The 21,140-nt window shown below is 37.2% G+C and overlaps 1 protein-coding gene across 1 annotated transcript in view; it reads right to left on the bottom strand.

The window, feature by feature from the left end:
* Nucleotides 1-1,264: 1,264 nt before the first annotated feature.
* Nucleotides 1,265-21,140, bottom strand: part of CTDP1 (CTD phosphatase subunit 1) — a 100,496-nt gene continuing 80,620 nt past the window's right edge. Inside the window, exon 13 of the mRNA XM_064666279.1 lies at nucleotides 1,265-2,295. Coding sequence (XP_064522349.1) covers nucleotides 2,154-2,295 — 142 coding nt within the window. The 3' untranslated portion in view covers nucleotides 1,265-2,153. The remainder of the gene's footprint in view (nucleotides 2,296-21,140) is intronic.

The following is a 21,140-nucleotide window of genomic DNA, read 5'->3' as shown; positions in this document are numbered from 1 at the left end:
AAACAAATCTGGGAAGAAGATACAGCCCTTCTCACCAAAATGCTTGTCCATATGGAATCCCTCTATGAGCATCGTGAGTCAGCTGCCATGCCAGGGATGCAACACCCAACAAGCAGCTCGAACCAAGGCAGAGCACTGCTGAGCCAACAGCAGCCTGCCCAGTTCTGCTCACTGACTGTGTTTACATTCAGAGCCTGAATGCTGCCACAGAGTTGCGTGACTGGCAAAGATCATCGGCCAGAACAAAGTCTCTGCTGGAATTTGTGCTGTCAAGTCATTCACAGCATCACAGTGACCCGAAAAGCTGATGTTATTTCAAATTATTTCAAGAGGAGTTTCAAGAAAACACAAAACACACTCCACAACCCCTGACATTTTAATATTTAATTGCAAGGAGTCATCCTTGGACAGCTGTGGAGGCTGCATTTAGGTTGCTGATAAAAAAAGTATTTTAACTTCCCATTTTACAAGCATTAGTCTTTTTCTTCTGTTATACAATAAAACTCACTTAGAGACATCCTGCTGGTTTTCACGGAGAGCTACAGCAGGCAGGGCACTGTAGCCTTTAGGTATGTGGTACCTGTGTAAATGTCCAGGAAGTTCAACATTTCCCCACAAAATTTTAGTCCGTGGATGCTGACCTTGCATTCTGAAGTGGAAAAGTAGTATTAATCTGAAAAGATTCTTGTATTTTCTCAGTCTCCCTTTTATTGTCATTATGCAGCTTTGAAAACCAGGCTGCTATTTGCAAAGCAGCTGAGATTCTACTGAAATACTGTTTTACTGCTAAGTGAAGTATTTAGCTCTCACAATTGAAGCAAAGACCAGACTCCCACTGAGGCTATTTATTGCAATATGAAGTATTTCTGACCAGAAAGTGCTTCCTTTTAACCATGACATACGAACTAATAAGTCTTCTTCTGCAAACATATTTTTAAAAGGATTTGACTCTCTGTTGCTAACAATTGAGAATAAACCATGATTCTAGCCTCAGAAATTCAAAACCAGAGCAACAACTCTTATGGTAATTTCAGAGGCCAGTCAAAGACACCTGAGAAAATGTCAGGATGTAACAGTTCACATACCAAAGAAAAGGAAATCTTCTGAGCCAGTGTTTCTCTTCTGAGCCTCAGCTACCTGCCTGAATCTACAGATTTGCACTAGCTTTTGATGTTTTTCCTTATTTTCATGCAGAATAAAGGAAAGATTACAGAAAAGTGCCTTATGTTTGATGGAAGCAAATGAACACGAAAGGGAAACAAAGTGTACAAAATGAACCTTTATTAAATGAAAGAAAATCTGTTTTGTGGGTCAAATATGAAATAGAATATACAAAAACTTTACATCAGATCTCTTGTCAAAGAAATTAAATTCTATCTAGAATGAAGTAGCACTCATTCTTTCCAAGACAACACAAATGGGTGAATATGCATCTTATGGCAGAACAGGACCACATAGTATGCTGTGCTATATTTCTGGTTACAGAGAAGAAAAGTTAAAAATCTAAACAATGTCTCTAAAGAACCCAACTATTCAACAAAGTAACCTAAAACCATGAATGCTGATCATTATGTATCCTCTTAGAAGCAAATGACAGGTGGATCAAGTGCAGAGTTTACAAAGCTTGCATATCATGTTCTCTGTTTCTATACAAATATAAATAGTTCTTTTTTATTTCAAAAATCCTTTTATATTTGATAGCTTTATTTGTGGAAAAGGATGACCAGTTCATCAGGTTCCTGCTGTACTACCCAGACAATTCCATCTCCTTTCTCTCCTCCTTTTTTTGAAGACTGTAACCCATAAACAACAGCCTGAATTATTTTTAGAAATTTGATGTGTTTTTAATCAATCTTTGTATCACTGTCCTGTACATGAAGGTTCTATAGATCTCCTAACATGTCTTTGGCATAGCACACCATGTCCCACTTAATACTTTTTTTGTTTAAAAAAGTATATTTTCCTTTAGTAAAACAACTTAAAAGCATCTAATTCCAATTTTGTAAAATAATGTGTCACCTCTTGTGTTGCTTTGCAAAATATACACACACATTTTGGAAAAACATTGAGTACTGACATAAGGGAGTCTTCTGAAGTCTGATCTGTTTATGAGAAGTAAAATATAATTACAAACTCCATCTTCTGCATGAACCTCACATGAAGTCATTCAATTCAGCTTCAAGTGCTGCTGCCATTTCATCCGCTTCAGAGCTGCTTCCTTCCTCATCTTCATTGCTGGATTCTTTACTGGAGTCACTGGCAGCATCATCATCATCTAGTTTGCGCTTGTGACCCCTGGAAGGGCAGACAGAGATAATGTCCATGAATGGAGGTACCTCAGTGTTTACTGAGAGACTCGTATTCAACATGAGAAAAAAATGAGGCTAAGGGACTCAACTTTTTTTCAAGCCTAGACAGAAAGTACAGCACTTGCTTTTAAATTAACAAAGAGCAGTCAGTTCACAAAATTCATTTTTTAATCGCTGTTGTTATTGTCAGCTGTAGGTGTAAAGAACAAAGTACTGTTAATTTTGTTTCTTCCATCCTTCTGAACAAGGAATGAAAACAAAGTATAAGACTATTCGAAAATAATGAGATTTACTTTCCTCTTGCATCCCAAAACAAAGAAGAAAGCCATTGTGCAAATGTGATATTGCCAAAATACATTATATGTTGTTACATAGTTTTGAAATTTTCAAGTGTCTGCTTTTTTTATAAGAATAAAACCTTAACTGATTAACCAAATCTCACTGCACCAGCATCTACACTTTCATGCTTCCAAACTTTGGGGGTCTCATGGTTCCCTTTTTGTGTCTCTTTGGATTAGTACTGCCAGACTGAACAACACATTTCTTCACATCTCCGGAGAATGAATTGGTTTAAACAAGAAGCTGATGTGCACCATACCTTGCTGAAAGAATCATGTTCCTGGCTCTGAAAGATCTCAAAGGAAAATCTAACGCTTCAACTGGGACATAGTCATAAGCAAAAGAATTTGGATTTGTGGAATCCTAAAATCTCTTTTCCTTGCCAAATGGAATTTTATATCAGACATGTATTTCTGAGACAAAAATAAAGTTGAGATTCTGCATTGCACAGAATTCAAAACGAGCTGTAGAAACACGTTCAAAACCCTTCATTTGATCAAATTTCAAGCAGAAAAATATATGCAAAGGGGATATCTCTTAAATAAATTTTCGTTGCTGGTGGGGTTTCATTAAGAAGAGAGTGAACCCACTTGCAATAATGAAAAACTAATAAAATTATCTTCTATCTTTTAGCAAAAAGCAGTAATTTAACAATAGTTAAATTACTTTATTTCTGAGAGCATAGAAAAATAGCATACAGCAAGAAAGACCTTTGATAAATACTGACATAAACTATGCATATCCAAAAGAAATAAACACAAAGATTAACAAACTTGTGAGTTTGTAAGCAATGTTGAAATACAAAGTCATTTTTATTTATACAGGCATTCCTACTGCTGTTTCCCAAGACACAGGAATGCTCACTAGCCAAGACTACTTCATTTGTAGGCTGGTTGAGCGACACTTGGCCTCCCCTTTCTCAGCTTTTCAGGGAGATGGACAAGAGATCAGGAGGGGAGACCAAATCAAAATGGGAAGTGAGTTTTCTGCTGCACCTGTGGGACAAAAAGATAAACTGATGCTGCTTTCCAGTGTTTCCTCACAGTGATGTTATGTGGATTTTGCTGTTCAGTGCAGGGTGGTAGGAGTGATGCTCCTGGGAGGTAAGGCTGAAGCCCTGTGATTCAATCTGGGCTCTAAATCCCTAACAAGGAAAAATGGGATGAAGTGAAAGCCTTTCCTGAATACTTTGCTACTGAAACTCAAATGTGGTGTGCTGAGGGAGTTTCAGGGCACTAAATGCAGCCTAATTCACAATTAAAAGCAGTTTCTCAGGCATAACACTGATTATTTCCATGTAGCCTCTATTAGCATGCAGTTTGGACAAGGAAGCTCCCATACTTAAAATGCCCAGTTGGAAGAAATCTTAGTACATTTTCATTAAAAGCTATACAAATGTATGGAACTTGAGTTTCACTTGCTGGTTTCATGATGGTTTCAGCCTTCAGAGCTAAAGCACTATTTTAGGCATTAACGATACCATTAGCCAGAGAAAAGCTAACTGGGAATTAAAGAAACCTAAAGGAATCTTACTCAGCAAAAGAAGAAACGAGTTGTGCATATTTAACAACTAGTGGATAAAGAAGTATATGTATATATTTCTCAGTGCTGACTGAGAAATGAAGATAAATAAAGTCATGGAATCTATAGCACAATGTCCACAGCTGAAAACATTTGTATTCATCTGTTTGTAAGACTGCATCTATGGAAACTGACGGTATTTATCCACTGAAAAATGAAATTACAGTCTGACAGCTATCAGTTACACATACGAAACATGTCCACTGCAGATGCTGTATTAAAGAACGTGTCAGGACAAGCAGGTTTTTAGAGTCATCCCAGATACTGTAAGTTTACCAAGACAAAAACCAATAGCACAGAGCCTGTAGAAGAAAAAAAGTCTATGAAGAAATAATATCTCACTGAAATAATATCTTGCTGTCAGCTGATTATGTTTTGAAAGTGTAGAACAGTTAATTTACTAAATAATTACGGCAAAGACTAGCAAATTAGTAATTTATGCAACAAAGCCACTTTTTAATTTAAATGTACTTCATAGTGAGGACAATCAACAAAACACAGGGATCTGAAATACCCAGTGTAACTAGTTTATTAAAAAATGGAGTTCTAGTCTACAAAAACACTTTCCAGAAAACCTGAAGGGATGGTTCTTACATATTTTCATCCCTCATTCAGTTGTATTAAACAGTATCTTTGGAAATGCAAAAGACTGAACATCATCTATATTGTTGGTTCTTGTTATTTCAGCAAGGCTAGAATGACAGCTCTATTCAATCTAGATATAAAAAATTCCTCACTCACAGGGAGGAAAAAGCCACGAAACAAAAAAAGAAAATGCAGCCAAATATTAGTCCTCCGCTAGAAACCCCCCCCCAAAACCTCTCCTGAATGTATTGTTTTTACTATGATATAAACACCTTTCAGTATCTGTGTACTGTAAACTGCAGCTTCACAGCTATTCCAAAAACATTTAAGTATCATGAAATCAAATGATTTCATGATCTAACTCTAACAGAAGTGTGAAAGAAGAGCATCAGTAACACAGAGCTGCATTTTTTCTTTACAAATTCAGAAACAATTCTCCATTAATAAGTACTACCTTCAGAGGAAAAGCAGTATATCCCCATGGCAGCATATCTACTAACATAACAATTTGAAACATAATATTTTAATTATATTTTTAATTATATTGTTCTCATTTTTCGTGCCCACTGCTTGTCATTTCCAGTTTCAGAGCCATAGTGCACAGCACTTCTGAGTGGAAAAGTTAAGCACATACAGGATTCCTTCTTACTATTTAGAGAAAATGTTTCAGTAGTATGCTGCAGGCTTCCATTAACCTAATTTGCATTTTTTAAAGGAATTTTGCTTGACTGATATTAAAACCCAAACATAACCATAATAACTTTACATAACTTTTATAATCTTTAACTTCGCATATGAACAATTGCCAAAAGACTGAATGTAGAACTTTAAATATCTGACAATTCTGTGAAAAAACTTCTGCAATTCACATTTCCTTTCCCTTTGCACTAGTATTTTTCTTTTATAATGCCCACTACCAGGAGGCCCACCAATTCATGTGCTTGAGAAATCTTTTAAAAAGTGATTTACGTTTAAAACCTGCCCACATATTTAAACTAATTATCAAGATATTTAAATCAACTATAAGTGTAATTCACAATGATATTAAAAATTAAAAAATAGTTGTAATTATATATGTATAAAAGTGGTTTTAGGGAAATTTAATCTATAGAATGCTAATGAGAAATATACGTAGTGGTATTCCAAATGAAGAGACAGAATTACAAAATTGCAATAGCACATGGTTTATGCATATAAAAAATAGCACCTGAAAAGTTACTGAAAATAAAAATTTATTCAGTTCTTGATCTCTTAAAATGATCACTAAAATACAATTGCAATATACAGCTAAAGGTCAAATGAAAACTTCATTCTTATAATTTCAATTTAAATTTAGTTCACTGAAAGAGCCATAAGGAACAAAGCAGTGAAAAAATGTTCAGCACCTGACGCTTCTACAGTCTTAAGGCCTTAATTTATAGTTTGTTGGAAATAAATAATATTTGAAAAACCACTTTTCTTCTACTAGCTGAAAAGCAGATTGTGTCTGGTTTGTTCTGCACCCTAATGACACTCCTTTAAGAAACACAGTGTTACAATAAAATAGAAACATCTAAACTAGCAGAAGAACTCAAAGGGCAACATAACCCTTGTTATAACAAAGCAAATGCAAAACTTTTTCAAAGCTCATTTTAAACTTGCAAAAGAAAACTATAGCAAATATTTAAAAAATTGTTCACATATCCTTTAAACTCCAAATATCCACAATCCCCATCTCTCTCTGTAAGATGTAAACTAAATTATTGCAAATTGACCTGATTTTTTTCAATAACTCCTAGAAGAGGTACAGTAACAAAGTAGAGTCTGCAGACTAAATGTGTTTAGTCTTTTACAAGCAATCAGCTTACAGCACTGACATTATAAATCAGGACTTAAATTTGCTACCAAATACAGCCAAGTTGCTGTCTAATTGGAACACTCAGAGCAGCCATAAGCAGTTTGAAAGGCAAAGGGCATTTGGAAACAGCATGCTGCCTTCCAACAGCATTACAGCCCTGCAAGACAGCCTACACTGCCACAGGCACACCTCTGAAGTTCAATGTGGAAGGTGCATCCTGTTTTCGCACACACCTAGACCACAGCTTTCTGTAAACTCCTTCCATAATGAAAAGAAGGTGATGTGGCATTTAGTAATGCAACTGGAAGTTGACTCCCTTCCATGGTAATTTGACTACGGGAATGACTTATCTGGACAAACTAGTTCTGTGGCAATATCCTTCAGTTATGAAGAATTAGGGCTGGTTATCCAGGAAAACTGTTCTTCAACCAACTTTGAAGATGGTAGCCCAGTACTTGGCTAACAAAGTTAAAGTTCTTGAGATCTGAGAACATACAGACTGAAAATCAAAGTTGTGATCATTAATACGTTACATGGGACAGACAAGATGGTTAAATTTTCAGGGAGATGTTCTAAGTTTTGCAGTTATATTTTCTTAATATGAGATACATGGCAATATCTTTTAAGATCCCTTCCAAGCCAAACCATTCTATGTTCTTTTCTATACACTTGACATGAGAGTGAGCAATTGTCCATAGCATGCCTGTAACTCAGGTGTCTGCCCTCCGGCAATTTCTCTCATTCATCTGTGCAGGAACATGGAATTTTCTGTCCCGGTGCTCTTTCCTGGCACAGCACAGCATGCTGCCAAGCGTGCTTGTTTTAAGAGCAACAAATAGCACTAGCCCTGGCAAGCTGGAGTGTGTGTTTTCACTTTTCGCTTACGCTATGACAAACAGGACAATATTTAGTGTCGCAGGAACAAATGCCAGACACCTCATATATTTCCTCAAGAACTCATCCAATGCTGTCTGCAGGATTACAGGATGATCCAGAAATCTAATATGCAGAAAAATGCACTGAGAATGTTTCTTGCACAGCACTGGGGTGCAGAGAGAGTCCCTGCAGTTGGAGGAACAGCACACGTTTAATGCTGCTCACAAAAGCGTCTTCACAGGCACCCACCAATTCCAACTGACGGCTCCAAAGCGTATTTTAACTAACACAACAGTAAAGTGAGATCTAATTAAATTCTGTACAGCTTCAGTGCCTTTCTGCTTTAAAATCTAGCACACCTGTGCACAATTCTAATGGTGAGAAACTGTTTTGGAAACTGAAAACCATCTTAACAACAGCTTTATAGTTAGTTCTCTGAAGTAAACACTCAATGTATATCTAAATGGAGAGTTTTTAGAGTCAGGAAGTCACAGAAAATTTAAAATAAATACAGAAATTACTACAACGTGTCAACAATATTTTGCAAATTTTGCTAAAATTGTCCATTTGACAAGCCTGTGTTTCCCTGATATTTATATCAAGGGGAAAGTTTAATAACAAGAAAATCACTCCAATGGTAGTTTCTTAACAATGTTTTCTTAATGTTTCCTTAAGAATGGTGATTTCTTAGCAACTAAACATTTGATTTGGATATTTCAAAAAACAACAGTGTAGCAATAAAACTTTAAAAGGAAAGGCTGATGTTCCCTGCACTGAACTAATTTAGACACAGATATTAATTAAATTGGGTAATGGAAAACTGAAAACTTGAACATACAATTTTGCTTCTGAAAGATAAATAAACTGTGCCTCTAAAATATTACTTGCTATTTTATTAACTTCAAGTTGTTTAAAAATAATCCACAGTTGTTACAAGAAGATATTTATGACACAACACTGATTATTTCTTCAAAAGGCAACTGTGACAGTGGCAGTTTTATATCACACAACAAATATTCCTGTCGCTGATGTGTAGAAGACAACAGAAAATTAAATATCCTTTTGACTATGTGGAATGCCAGACTATTACCTGACACTTCCATAATGGAAAATGCACAGATGCACTCTGGCATATCACTTCTTAATTCTATCTTAAAGCTAAACCAGGCCGTTGTTGTTTGCAGCAAATTCTCTTTCCAGCTTCTTCTAGTTTACAGGTATCACCCATTCTGACAACAAACGTAAGATTTGTAGCTCTGTAGAGATTCTGGGTAGCTCTGGGAGGCTGTAATAGGAGATACCAAGAGAGGAGATACTTCCTTCCCAGTGCCTGGATGGGCATTGTAAAGCAACTCTACTTGGATTTGGTTTGAAAAAAGTCTTTTGAAAATGGACTAATTCTTCAAACTAATTTCTTTTATAGGAAGTACTGAAAGAGATAGTCTCAGATAGTGATGAAGAATAATGTTCTCACTAGAGATCTAAATATGAGTAATTGTTTTAAGAAATGGTAGTATGCAATAAAAAAATAAGATGAAAAGTGGGCAAAAAATATAAGATGTATGGGCAATTTAGAAAATTCAGAACCATACATCAAAAGAAGGAGTCAGAAAAGAAACAGCACCTGATTTATCTGAGAAAAGTCAAATTGCTTTCATTTTTCTCACAGGAGCACACTGTACGTGCAGGTACCCCTGTGCCAATATAGTGGAGCACAACTCCAGTTGGAAGACCAAAGCACTGCAAAGTAATGCTTGGAATCCTGGTTGGATTTGCCAGCATGGCTCAAACATTGAGAACACTCTTCAAGATGCATTATTGGGCTTCTTAACAATTTAAGATGTAATTTAGCAGATAACACGCTGACTGTGCTAACCAAGGAGGTTGGAAGTGGGATTTTGTATATAGCAGCTTTTAAAAATAGATATTCATAGATTATCTTATATATATGTTAATACGTATGTTAAGGGCTACACTAAGTTATACTGTAAGATAAGATGATTTTGTCAAAACCTTTAACTCTGCTTTTACTAACTCTTTTATTACTTTGTCCTTCTTTCAATAAATCATTGAGATTAAACTGCAAATAGCTAAACTCCACATCCTTCTAGGATGTTCATTCACTGAGTTTGCTCACTAGAATATTAACTAACAATATCTCTGTTTCAACATAAAATATAAAAAATAATACAAAACAAATCACTGATTCCGTATGGATACTGGTAATAATGTCATCTCCATTGGAACACAAAAAAACCCCAGACTTCAAATTCCTTTAAAACTTTATCAGAAAACTTCAGCACTTCCAAGGGCAAGATATGTTATCTTGGCACTTCTTATCCCCACACCTCCTCCTTCCCCAAATTCCAAGCCCTGGCAGCTTGTATTTTTCTTTATTTATTGGTCAAAACTGTATACAATAAATCTTCTTTTCCATGCAGCAAAACACGTTTGTGAAGACTTTGTTTTGGAGTCACAACAGCACTGAAATACAAAGCTACAAAGAACCTAGAAAATAATTTGTCAGCATTTGGCTTCAGACGTTCAAGTGTGCTTAAAGATGTTTTAGAAAAGCTAGTAAATTACAAAATGAAATTACAGTGACAGGAAGTCACTTCTTGGTAAAAGAAATGTTGAAAAATTTGTTAGAAATTGGGCTAGAAACTGCTATGTTTCCATGAGAAACAGAGGAAAGCTGTAAGAATACCTCACAGAACTATGTGACTTCTACATCAGTTTTATAAGGTTTGCACTTAAACGTACACTACCATTAAACTCCCTAAAAAGTGGGTCTGCATTAATTAAATTTGGACCTCTACAATACTGGGTCATTGAGAGCCACAAATTCCATCTGGATCAAACAGGCATATGCCAACCAGCCTATCTGCCAAATGAAATCACACCTCTGAGAATTCACCGTACCTGTTGTTTTCACACTATGACAAACTACCCGGTGCAGCAGATCGCAGCTCTTCTGCCTCACAGTCGCCATCCCCTCTACATTCTGCTCCACAGTTTTTTCTGTCGGTATTTCTGGAATAAAATTGAACTAACAAAAGGCAGTTTATACCTGGTCTGTACTTTCTGATGCAAAGTTGCAAATTTTTATGATGGTGCCGTCCAAAAACCAGACTCACAGTTCAGCTGCAGCCTTTCCCATACCACTAATTAATAAGACATCTGAAGGAGAAGATGCTCATTATCTATTATCAGTTCAGAGTAACAGGCAGAGTAACAGCACACTGAGCCTGTGTCCCAGTTACAGCTGGGATAGAGTTAATTTTCTTCCTAGAAGCTGTACTGTAGGGTTGGATTTAGTATGAGAATAATGTCGATAATACACTGAGTGCTTAGTTTTGCTCAGCAGTGCTTACCCTGAGCCAAGGGCTTTTCAGTTTCCCGTGCTCTGCCAGTGAGGAGCTGCACAGGAAGCTGGTGGGGAGCATGGCTAGCTGACCCAAATTGGCCAAAGGGATATCCCACACTACAGAACATCATGTCCATATATAAAATGGGGGGAGTTGGCCAGGAGGGGCCAATCGCTGCTGGGGGACAAGGCAGCACGTGGTGAGAAGTTGTATTGTGCATCTCTCTCTTCCCTTAGGTTTTATTTCTCTCTGTCCTTTTAATTACAATTATTATGATGCTGTTATTATTGTAGTATTTTATATTTCAATTATTAAACTGTTTTTATTTCAACCCACAAGTTTTTTTTTTTTTCTAGTTCTCCTCCCCACAGGGTGGGGGGAAGCAAGTGAGAGGCTGTGTAGTACTTAGATGGTATCTGGAGCTAAGCCATGACAACCTGGTCTTATTGATGTAGTGGTATCAGCTTTAGGCTCATAGAGAGTAAAATTATCAATTTACCTGGATACATGGATGCACACAAGAGGACTGTGTGAAAAGGTGTTTCTCTGGGCTCCGAATGACTAGAGAGCCACAGCACTTCAAACATTTAACAAAAACTAAGACTGCCACAAGCAATTCTCTTTCTAGTTGCTGAGAATGAGATAGCCACACTGATGCAGGGACAGGAGCAAGGTCTGACATGCCAGGTAGGGGCCCAGATGGAATAAAGACCAGACACTTCTCTGTGTGATTTCAGGAATAGAACTGTTTTAGAGGCCCACTCCCAAGTGACTGAACACACTTCACAGCTGACCTCATTCAGACATACCCCTGCTCCTTTCCAGCCTGCACAGCTGGGCGACCCTTGGGGGTGGGGGCAGCAGTGCATGTGTGCAGCCGTGGCAGAGAGAAGCCTGACCATGTATCAAGATTTTGCATGCAGTTCTGTCCCCATAGCTAAGGTGCAGTTCACCCACCCTTGCTAACACGAGGAACACTAAAAGCCTTCTTGTATTACCATTCCAGACACAGTAGTCTGAAGCAAACAGCAACATCAGCTGAGACACGTCTTATATTTCTGTTGATTGCATCTGCAAGCTCTACAGGTTCTCTGCCTAGTAGGAACGTACTTTGCATGAGCATTTAACATGATCTGGTTTGTCTGATGCTTTATTTCACAGTAACTTGCAAAATATATACTGTCATGCATTCAGTTTAGTTTTCCAGTAAATATTTACTGGGATAGCTAAAGACACACTCAAGCAACACTGGTAGTTTGAGAAACAGCAAAAGGAGGCTCTGGACAGGAGACATTGCCTTCAGGAAATGGACCTCTTCTGTGCAATGCGGTGGCAATATGCTTGGGTAACATGGAAAAGGACACTTTTTCCTGCTGTGACATCTACTGTTGGGTGGGGAATTAAATCATCCATATTCTGCTTTTCATGTGCTTCGCTGATAATAATGCAGGGACAAATCTCCAAAATCAGCTTGATACAACAGTCTTCTGAAGTAAGCTCAAGTTTTGTAAAAAATCTGACTTTGTTTTTCCCAATGGAAAAACCTACTAGGAGTTCAAATCATTAATAAACTACTAACAAATGGGAGTATCTACTCATTTTGATTCCTGGATTTTCTCCCCCTGCATTAAAAAGCAGCACTTGCTCTTCTTCTACCAATGTTTTTAGCGCATGCTTCAAGCAGGCACATTAATTGTTGATATACACTGCTGTTTAGCAGCCATTACAGACTTGCAGGGGTCAAGATTAATGCACATTAGTTATTATGTGGAATTTAAAGTACTTTTAGAATTCATTAGGGAAATGAGAGCTATTTTTCTTGATCGGAACACTGCTGCCTTACAGAATTCCTGCTAATGTCCTAGGTCTCAACAGTGGCATACAATGAAGGATTAAAAACCTTCACTGACAGTTGTTAATGTACTTCCTGGTTTCCTTACTCTCAAGAGATATTTAGATATCCACATATCTTACTAAGGAAAAATTTAAATTGTTTAATAGTTCATAAATTGTACTGAAGCATTCGGCCTGACTAAAGAAAAAAAAGATGCTGCCTAAATTACCTGAAAGACAACCCCTGGCTATTCTTTAGTCCTCATGCCAGCTTTCTTATCAACACACAAACTGAAGCACTATGTTTACTACCTGTTTCACCCTGAACTTCTGCTTTACATCTTCCTTATCCCACTCCATTTGCCACAGATGCAAAACAGCATGAATATCTTCAGACTACTAGAATGGGGCAGTGGTCGGGGGGGGTGGTAAGTCCTTAAATAGTCACACAGTGCTGGGGGAACTGTTATGTGAGTGGGAGCAGGATACTGGAAATGGGTGTTGGTAATTGCTCCCGTGCAGAAACAGAAATACATCCAAAACAACCTGATGCTCAAGTTCCTTGTGTGAATCCAGAGCCCAGAGGAAGGAACCGTTCCCTGTGTGTGTCACAAGTGCTTTGAAGACACCATGACACCTACTCCTCCCTTTGTGAGTGAACACTAAGAGATGAGGTTTTTCAAATTCATTCAGGTTTTTAATTCTCCCCTTATCAAGTCAATAACTCCCAACTCGATTCCTATTATCCTAGTTTCTTGCAGCCTTCATTTCTTTAAACTTATATTGTACTCTAGGCATTTTTTGGATCTAGGTAATACCTTAATGAAATGCTTCATCCAATAGCACCTCTCCCAGTTGGACTACAGAAACCAGCATTGGGTAACTGCACTTTGTGTGTTGTTCTGAAAACTCTTAACTCCTGTCTGTGAGATTGTTTTGAACAATCCCATAGCCAACAATCTCAAGGGGCAGCATTACACTATCAAGAGTTCTCCCTAAGTAGAAGGTCATTATAGAGGGTCAACAGCCAGCTCCCAGTACGCTGGGTTAGGGTTAGGCTGGAATGTTGTCAGCACAGGTTCTCTCTCCTCCTCTTTCACCTCATGCACCTCTGCTGTAGGCTCCTAGGACTTGCTCAGGGCTATTCCTACTCCAAGGTAGGAATATGTTTTCCTCCAACTCTAACCTCAGCTTAATGTTCACTTAATCGTGATATGCTAATTAATGCAAACAAAACATTTGTTCTTGATTCTGAGACAAACTCATCTTTACTGCAGAAACACAAGAAAAACAGAGCTAGATAAAAAGACAAACGTTGACCTAATTTCTTCTCACTAGTCCAGATCACTGCTGAGGCTTAGGGCTAGGGGCCTGGAAGGGTGCCAGGATCCTGCCTGCTGCCCACAGCTTCATCTCCAAACTGAAGTGCTGTTTTCCAGTGCTTTGCACTTTCTTCTTTAGCTGGTCTCACAGTTAAACAAGAACCTCCTACTGGAAAGCACATCTCTTCTCTGTTCTTTCTCTCTGATTATGTGAATACCTCTCATCACTTTTCAGCCCTCACTCTTCCCAAAATAATAGTAACAAATGATTTCTATAGTCAGCTTCTACAAAATCCAGCTCTTGTAGACTGGTGCTTCTTGCAGATATATTATAGAAAATTATTTTCCCTCAGGCTCTAGTCACTCTATTGTCCCAGGATGGAAGCTATTAGTTAATGGCTCTGCAGTGATAAAAGGCAATGACTGCAGAAAGACTTATTTCAAATACAGTGATGCATTAGTGAGAAATCCATTTCATTACTTCACTCAGAACTCTAAGTTATACACAGATTCACTAAATCATTATACACAGCAAGATTTAGAAATGAAAAATGCAAGAATAATGGCAATTCCTGTACATGCTTTGGTATTTATTAGCACATTTAAGAAGACAAGGAGAACAAGGTAAATACTTATGCCTGATGACCTATATTACAGTTCTAAACTTTTGCTTCTGTATAAACTAGAAGAAACTGGCAACTTAGATTCCCAGTTCATTTTGCAGGTACCAGCACACTTCTTATGGAAAGCACAAGGGAAGCCTATTTATTATTAAAGTAAATTGAGAAAAATAAAGATATATTTTAGCAGCACTTTCCTAATTCTAGTAACATACAGACTTTAAATTGCCTGTGTGTCCTTCCTGTGAAGTATTAAAGCTGCTAGAACTTAAGCATCACCTAGACTTACATGATGCTTACAATATTGAAGTAGGAAAACCCATTACCAAAAAATGGTATTGATGACTTGGTACATAGAGAATTTCATTAAAAACACACTAGCACAAACTAGCTTTCAAATCTGATACTTAAAACAATATAAGAGAACTTTATGCTATTTTTCACTTTTCTGAAGACACTTCTCTTCCTGATCTCAACCGAATATCACTACATTAATTAACAGGCATAACAACAATATCATGTGCAATCCAAGTAATAATAACTGCACACACAGACACAAGTGGACTGAATAATATTGTATCATTGCATCTAAACAACTTCTAGGTATTTCCATAGCAGACAGTAAAAGAAGCTTAAGGCAGATGGTCATTCTAACTAGACTGTATTTCAAAGCATTTTCAAACTTCCCAACTGATGTGGCCTAACACAAACACAAGTTTTATAACCCAGCACTTTGTGACAAAAGCAGTCTTGTGCAGTTTATGTCTTTTGGTAATCTGCATATTGTGGAGGGAAATGTGATGATACCACAGAATTATGTTAAACTATCTCACACAAGTTCAAAGTACCATTGTCCAGCTTTTTAGTGAACGATGAAAAAATCTTTATAGTTCTGTAAACAACTTATTCTTAATGTAAAACTTATTAGATTTAGGTGATATTTTAAGTGGAGAACACCACACTTATCCCACTAAATGCTAAAGAAACTTGGCAAAAAAGCAACATCATATCCATATGGAGAGAGACTTTGGAAAAAAATCTCTTAGAAAAAGGAAAGAAGGTTAAAAAACTCAACTGCAGTTTATATTTGATATGTTTGATGTGCAAAAAAACCCCCTCATATTTGTAGATATGAATCATATTAAGCAACCATTTATTCAAGTTGTTTAGGAATGCTGTACAAGAAAAATAGCTCAGATATTCTTTCCAAAAAGAATCATCCCAGTAGAAACCAGCAAAACCCATTCAGTCCCCCTGAACTTCAGCTATGTCACCTGCCATGTAAGATTTATGGAGAAAACTCACAGGTATTAGTGATAATACTGATGTTTACAAGGACAAGATCAGCATCACTGACCATGCAACAACACTGAGCAGCACACTCACACGCATTCCACTCTGCTGCTGCAGGTGTGAGCCCTCAGAGAGCAAGTAAGCATTGTCCCTGCATGCTAGAGCAGAGCCAGCTCTCTTAGGATAAGTGCCATGGACATAATGTGCATACCTACAACTCTGGTCATTTTAGGACTGTGGGAACAGCCCAGCTACACATTGAAGAGCTGCCTCCAGATTAATCCAGGCTCTAGTAATGCACAATATAATGAAGTCAGTTGGTTTTCCCATTACTTCTATGCCAAGGTTTGCTTGGTTGGGCCTGAGAACTTTTAGATTGCACATTCACTTTCTAAAGGACTTTAGGAGGATAAGTGTCTCCATTTTAGAGAAAGAAAAAAAAAAGCCGCAATGGAAACTTAGCACCCTGAAACTCTGAGCAAACATGTTCAAGCTGTGTACTTGCTCCTTGTAGGAAACACAGAGAAATACAAGACCAAGACTGAAGTCTCATGATCGAAATGTGAACCAGCACCTTGGTTAATTTTAGCTGCAGTTAATAGTCTAGATGTGTGAAAGTTCACACTCTCACTGTTCTCTCCTGTGACTTTTTTTTTCTTACCCAGTTAATGATCTGAGGCTTTCCAAAATGCATGTTCCTCTTTAACAGATATTATATTAGACCTTTGCAACAATTCAAAGTATTTCAGAATTTGTAAGAAATAACTGTGAAGGGAATGATGTCCTTCTGTGATTTCTCCTGAAGCAGACTTTGCATCTATCACTTTTTCTATGTGTATCAATGACATACATATGCCAGGAGTCTTAGAACAAGGACCTTCCTCTTCAACAGTTGAATCAGCAAACCTTTTTTCCCTATGGATTTATGTATTTCTGAATATAAAGCAGATGTAGTTAGACCTGTATTTTCTCAGCAACCTTTCAGTAATTTTCTGATTTTGCAGTAAATGGAGATGAAACCAATCAGGTATCTCAACATCCCCCTGCACAGTAAAATTCCATTCTTCCTTTTTCACACATTTGTAATTTCAACACAGAAAACTATTTTATCAAGGAGAAAGAAAAAATTCAGGATACATCTCTGACAAACAGAAAGAAGGAGAGATCTGTAGCATTTCATGCAAGAATACAGCAAAATGTGAGATAAATACAAATATATAAAAGAATTAAAATTGTTTCTCCATTTTGACATGAATTGTAAGCCTAGCTCAGTAGCTGGAAAACTAGACTTTCAGGCAATTACATCTCAAAAGCTTTACTGAAGAACTCCCATTCAAACACATCTTTGTTGAAGTTTCAAAATCAAAAGTTTGAGCGTCAGGTGTCAAAGATCAGCTCTGGAGTAATTTGTATTTCATGCGACCCCTTTCATTATGGAACAGTAACTTAGAAGAACAGGATGAAGACGTTGCTTCCACTGAAGTTCTAACTATAACAACCTGTTTGTTAGAATCCTTAGTCTCCTGCAAAACTCGGTTTGTTACTGCAAATTCTGGATATGAAGAGCAGCTCCTTTTCATCTGTTCATCATACTAAAGTACTTTCAAAGCTAGGCTAGTACTTTAAACACTGTACTTTTTCCAGTACTCTGGAATTACTATTACCCACACTATATAACAGTATTTCTTTTTAAACCAAAGGGGGCTTGAGAAAAAATTACAATGCAATTCTAAGGTTTGTATCACTCTCTGAAAACTAGTTTACCCTGTGCTTACATCCTCCCCATCGCAGCATGGACAGTGACATGTTAAAGGCCTAGTCATGCATACACATCACTTCCATGACTCTACTGGAACTGTACCTTCTGGATAATAAAAAATCTGCACTTAAAAAAGTTTCCTGCTTTCCACAGGATTACGAGCATGCTTACATAAAGAAGAAAAGCACACAAACGTGAGCAGTAGCTAGCTCTGGGTGTGTTGTAGCTTTGTATCTGCAACACTACCTTTCTATTTTAATTTAAAAACATTTCTTCCTTGAAAACTGTTTGGAAAAACCTGAGATACCTTAAGGGGAAAAAAAATAAAGTATATTTCGAATTGATGTGTGCTTCCTCATATTGGACCTCTCTAGTGACCAATAATTCATTTTGCTACTTTGTTTTTGAAGATTAGTGAAATCTACACATTTCTCCCATTTGTCAAATAAATCCTAAGTAAATTCATCTGAAACGTGATATAACACTTCAGTAGGCACAAATGTGCATCAGGGAAAGGTAATCTCCCTTAAGTATTCCATAAGGCATCCATGAAGAATTTCCTTTAGCTTTAGCTTCCTTCACAGAATCTTAGTACAAATTTATAATAGAAGTGCTAAAGAAACCTAAGGCTAAAGGTTGTCAACATTGTTGTTTAATCTCTTAAATGTCATAATCAAGAATCACAGTAAAGGAAACTAAAGCAATGCATGCTTCCCAAATGAAGGTGCAACCACAAAGCTTGCTTAATATCACCCCACATACCTTTCCTAAATCCCCACATTTTAACAGTATTCAAAATTTTCTTTTTAAGCATTAGATACACACAAAGAATATACAAGATTACATCCTAGAAAAACAAGTGAAATATATTTTAACAAGAACACAATTTCCTACAAGATTCACTTATGAGTCCTCAGGGCAAAACTGCTAAGGATGAGCAGCACAGATCTTTCCGTCAGACACACGTTTATCCCTCAGAACTGATGCCTGAGTTTTGGGGAGAGTTGCCCAGTTCCTTCCCCTTTTTATTTTTTTAAATAATTGGCTAAGATATACTATAACTAAATATATACATATATTAAAAGCTAATCCTTTATATCAATACGTGGCAGTTTTAGTATAAAAACTATTGCTTTTAAAATGCTTTATCTTCACCACATACATAAGACATAAATCACTTAAAATTTCATATAGAGATTGTAATTTGAACTTTTTTTTGTTAGTGGAACATAGCTTTATGTCCGTACTGCCCAAGAAGTCATGAGTTTCAGTCTCCCTCTTACCATATTTTATGATGCCCAGATAAAATCAAAATACAGTTTTATCAATTGTCCTTTCAAAAATCTTAAAATTATTTCAAATTTCTTATGTAATGGAAACAGATGACAACTTTCTGAAGCCTAATGAAAAAAAGAAGACAGATGATACTGAAGGGAGAAAATAAGTGATCAGGAATTCAGAGAGTATAAAAGCCTAAGCCGGCCAATGGGAATTATTAATTAATGTTTTTATTTATAGAAAGATGTTATGGCATATTCATTTAGAAGAGTGGCTTCCGAAAATGGGAAGTCTAACCAATTACAGAGCTGTAAAACACTACCAGCAAGACTAACTGACAAAATATCTAAGACAGGCACTTCTGTACTTAAACTCTTAAGACATTTAAAGAGTACGACTCAAACTTCTCTTCCTCCAACTTGGGAGTCACTGAAAGACATACCTAAAAGAAAATGCTATCATCCCATAATCTCTGAAAGGGATAGAAAGGGTGCACCACAGCAGGAAGAAACTCCAGTCATGACTCTGCCACACCAAAGGTATGTGGTGCTTTACAACCAAACTACATAATTTTGATTTACAAGAGTCTATTTTTCTCTCAAATGTCTTCAGGATTTGATTTTGCCAGGTTCTCTTCCCTCTGATCCCTCCAGAACTATCTGGTTCCTTACATCAAGCTACCATCCCTGGCATTTCACATATTTTCTATTAGTTTCCCTAAAATTTTTATCTTCCTTTCTTCTTCTTGTGCCTTCTTTTCTAATTTAAACTCTCCCTCATCATCACAAGAGAAACCTGCCTTTTTGCCAAGATATCCAACCATGTAAAAATTGGAAAGTGATGAAATGGAAGGGATCCCCAGCTCAAAACAACATTGCAAAGTGTTTTGCCGGAAAGAAAAAGATATTCCTTGATAAGCAATATGGATGTCATAGGCATTACACTCTAATATTCATCTCTTATAAATTATACTTGTGTCCACAGCTTCTGCAAATAAAGCATCACATTAAAGTTCATATCTTCCTTTACGAACTGTGAAGGAGATTAAATCCATGAGGAGCTGGAAGGAGAACTTCACAAAAATAGGCAATGGTAATAGTTCAAGGGGTTGTTTTTAATGTAAAAAAATTCAGAAATGCTAAAACTCTGCAAGAGGTGATAGCAAATATCAAAGACATTTTAATTGGTAGACTGAAGGAAAACTATCTAGGCTTGAGAAAGTTTGTGTCACTGTTGTCGACCTCTTTCAGAAGATGAGCCTTTCTACTGAGAACGTGACATTCTTTCCTCTTCTTTCTTCCACACTTTAATGCAATACGTCAATAGTATCTAGTGAAAGCTATTTTTATTGGGAACAGCTTTTAATAACTGGCTGCTATTGATCAAATATTTTTACCAGAAAACTATTCTTACAAAGAAATGCTCCTTAGTTTTACAGCTGTACAAAACAGGGGCAGCCAGACTCTGTGGGGAGAGTTGCTTCCTTCCCCTTCTTTCCAGCAAGATATACAAAGATCAGATCAACATCACAGGATAAGCTGGGTTATCCTTGACAATAGAGAACTCAGGTAAATCAAGTATTATCAGGTCCAGCAGGAGCACAGTCCAAGACACATCAAGCAAAATTTAGATCCATTGATAGAAGCTAGGGCACTGCAAGACCCAGATTTATGTTACTGCAGCTCCAGAGAATGTTCTCAGATGGGTGCAAAAGGAGTAGAATAAAGGAAAACACATCTCAAAATAAGCCCTTCAGAGATAGCACACTGGAAACATCCTATTTGTATTGCATGGACCTACCTCAGTTCTGGGGGCTTTATAAGCTACCCAAAAGAGACTACCCAGTTGGCAATTGTGCAGCTTGGAGGTGTCAGACCTGAATTTGTACTATACTCACTCAACTTCAGCATTTCAGTGTCCATAAGTACGCATCTAGCTCTTAGCTACCTTGGTCAAATATTTACCCCACATTCCCTACTCCTTCACTGCACAGCATGGCCTCAGCCTTCCTCCTCCAGCACTGCACACCACTGAGCTCAACCAACACAGAAGCCAGTGAGGAAAGGTGTTTTGCTGGATTCTCATTCATAAGTGACTAAGTAAGCGCTGAGGGAAGTGGGTGATGTCATTGTGAGACCAC

This window comes from Pseudopipra pipra, chromosome 1 (assembly GCF_036250125.1).
Source record: "Pseudopipra pipra isolate bDixPip1 chromosome 1, bDixPip1.hap1, whole genome shotgun sequence".
NCBI classification, from domain to species: Eukaryota; Metazoa; Chordata; class Aves; order Passeriformes; family Pipridae; genus Pseudopipra; species Pseudopipra pipra.
Note: the sequence above shows the minus strand (reverse complement) of the source record. Positions and strands in the feature narration are given on the sequence as shown.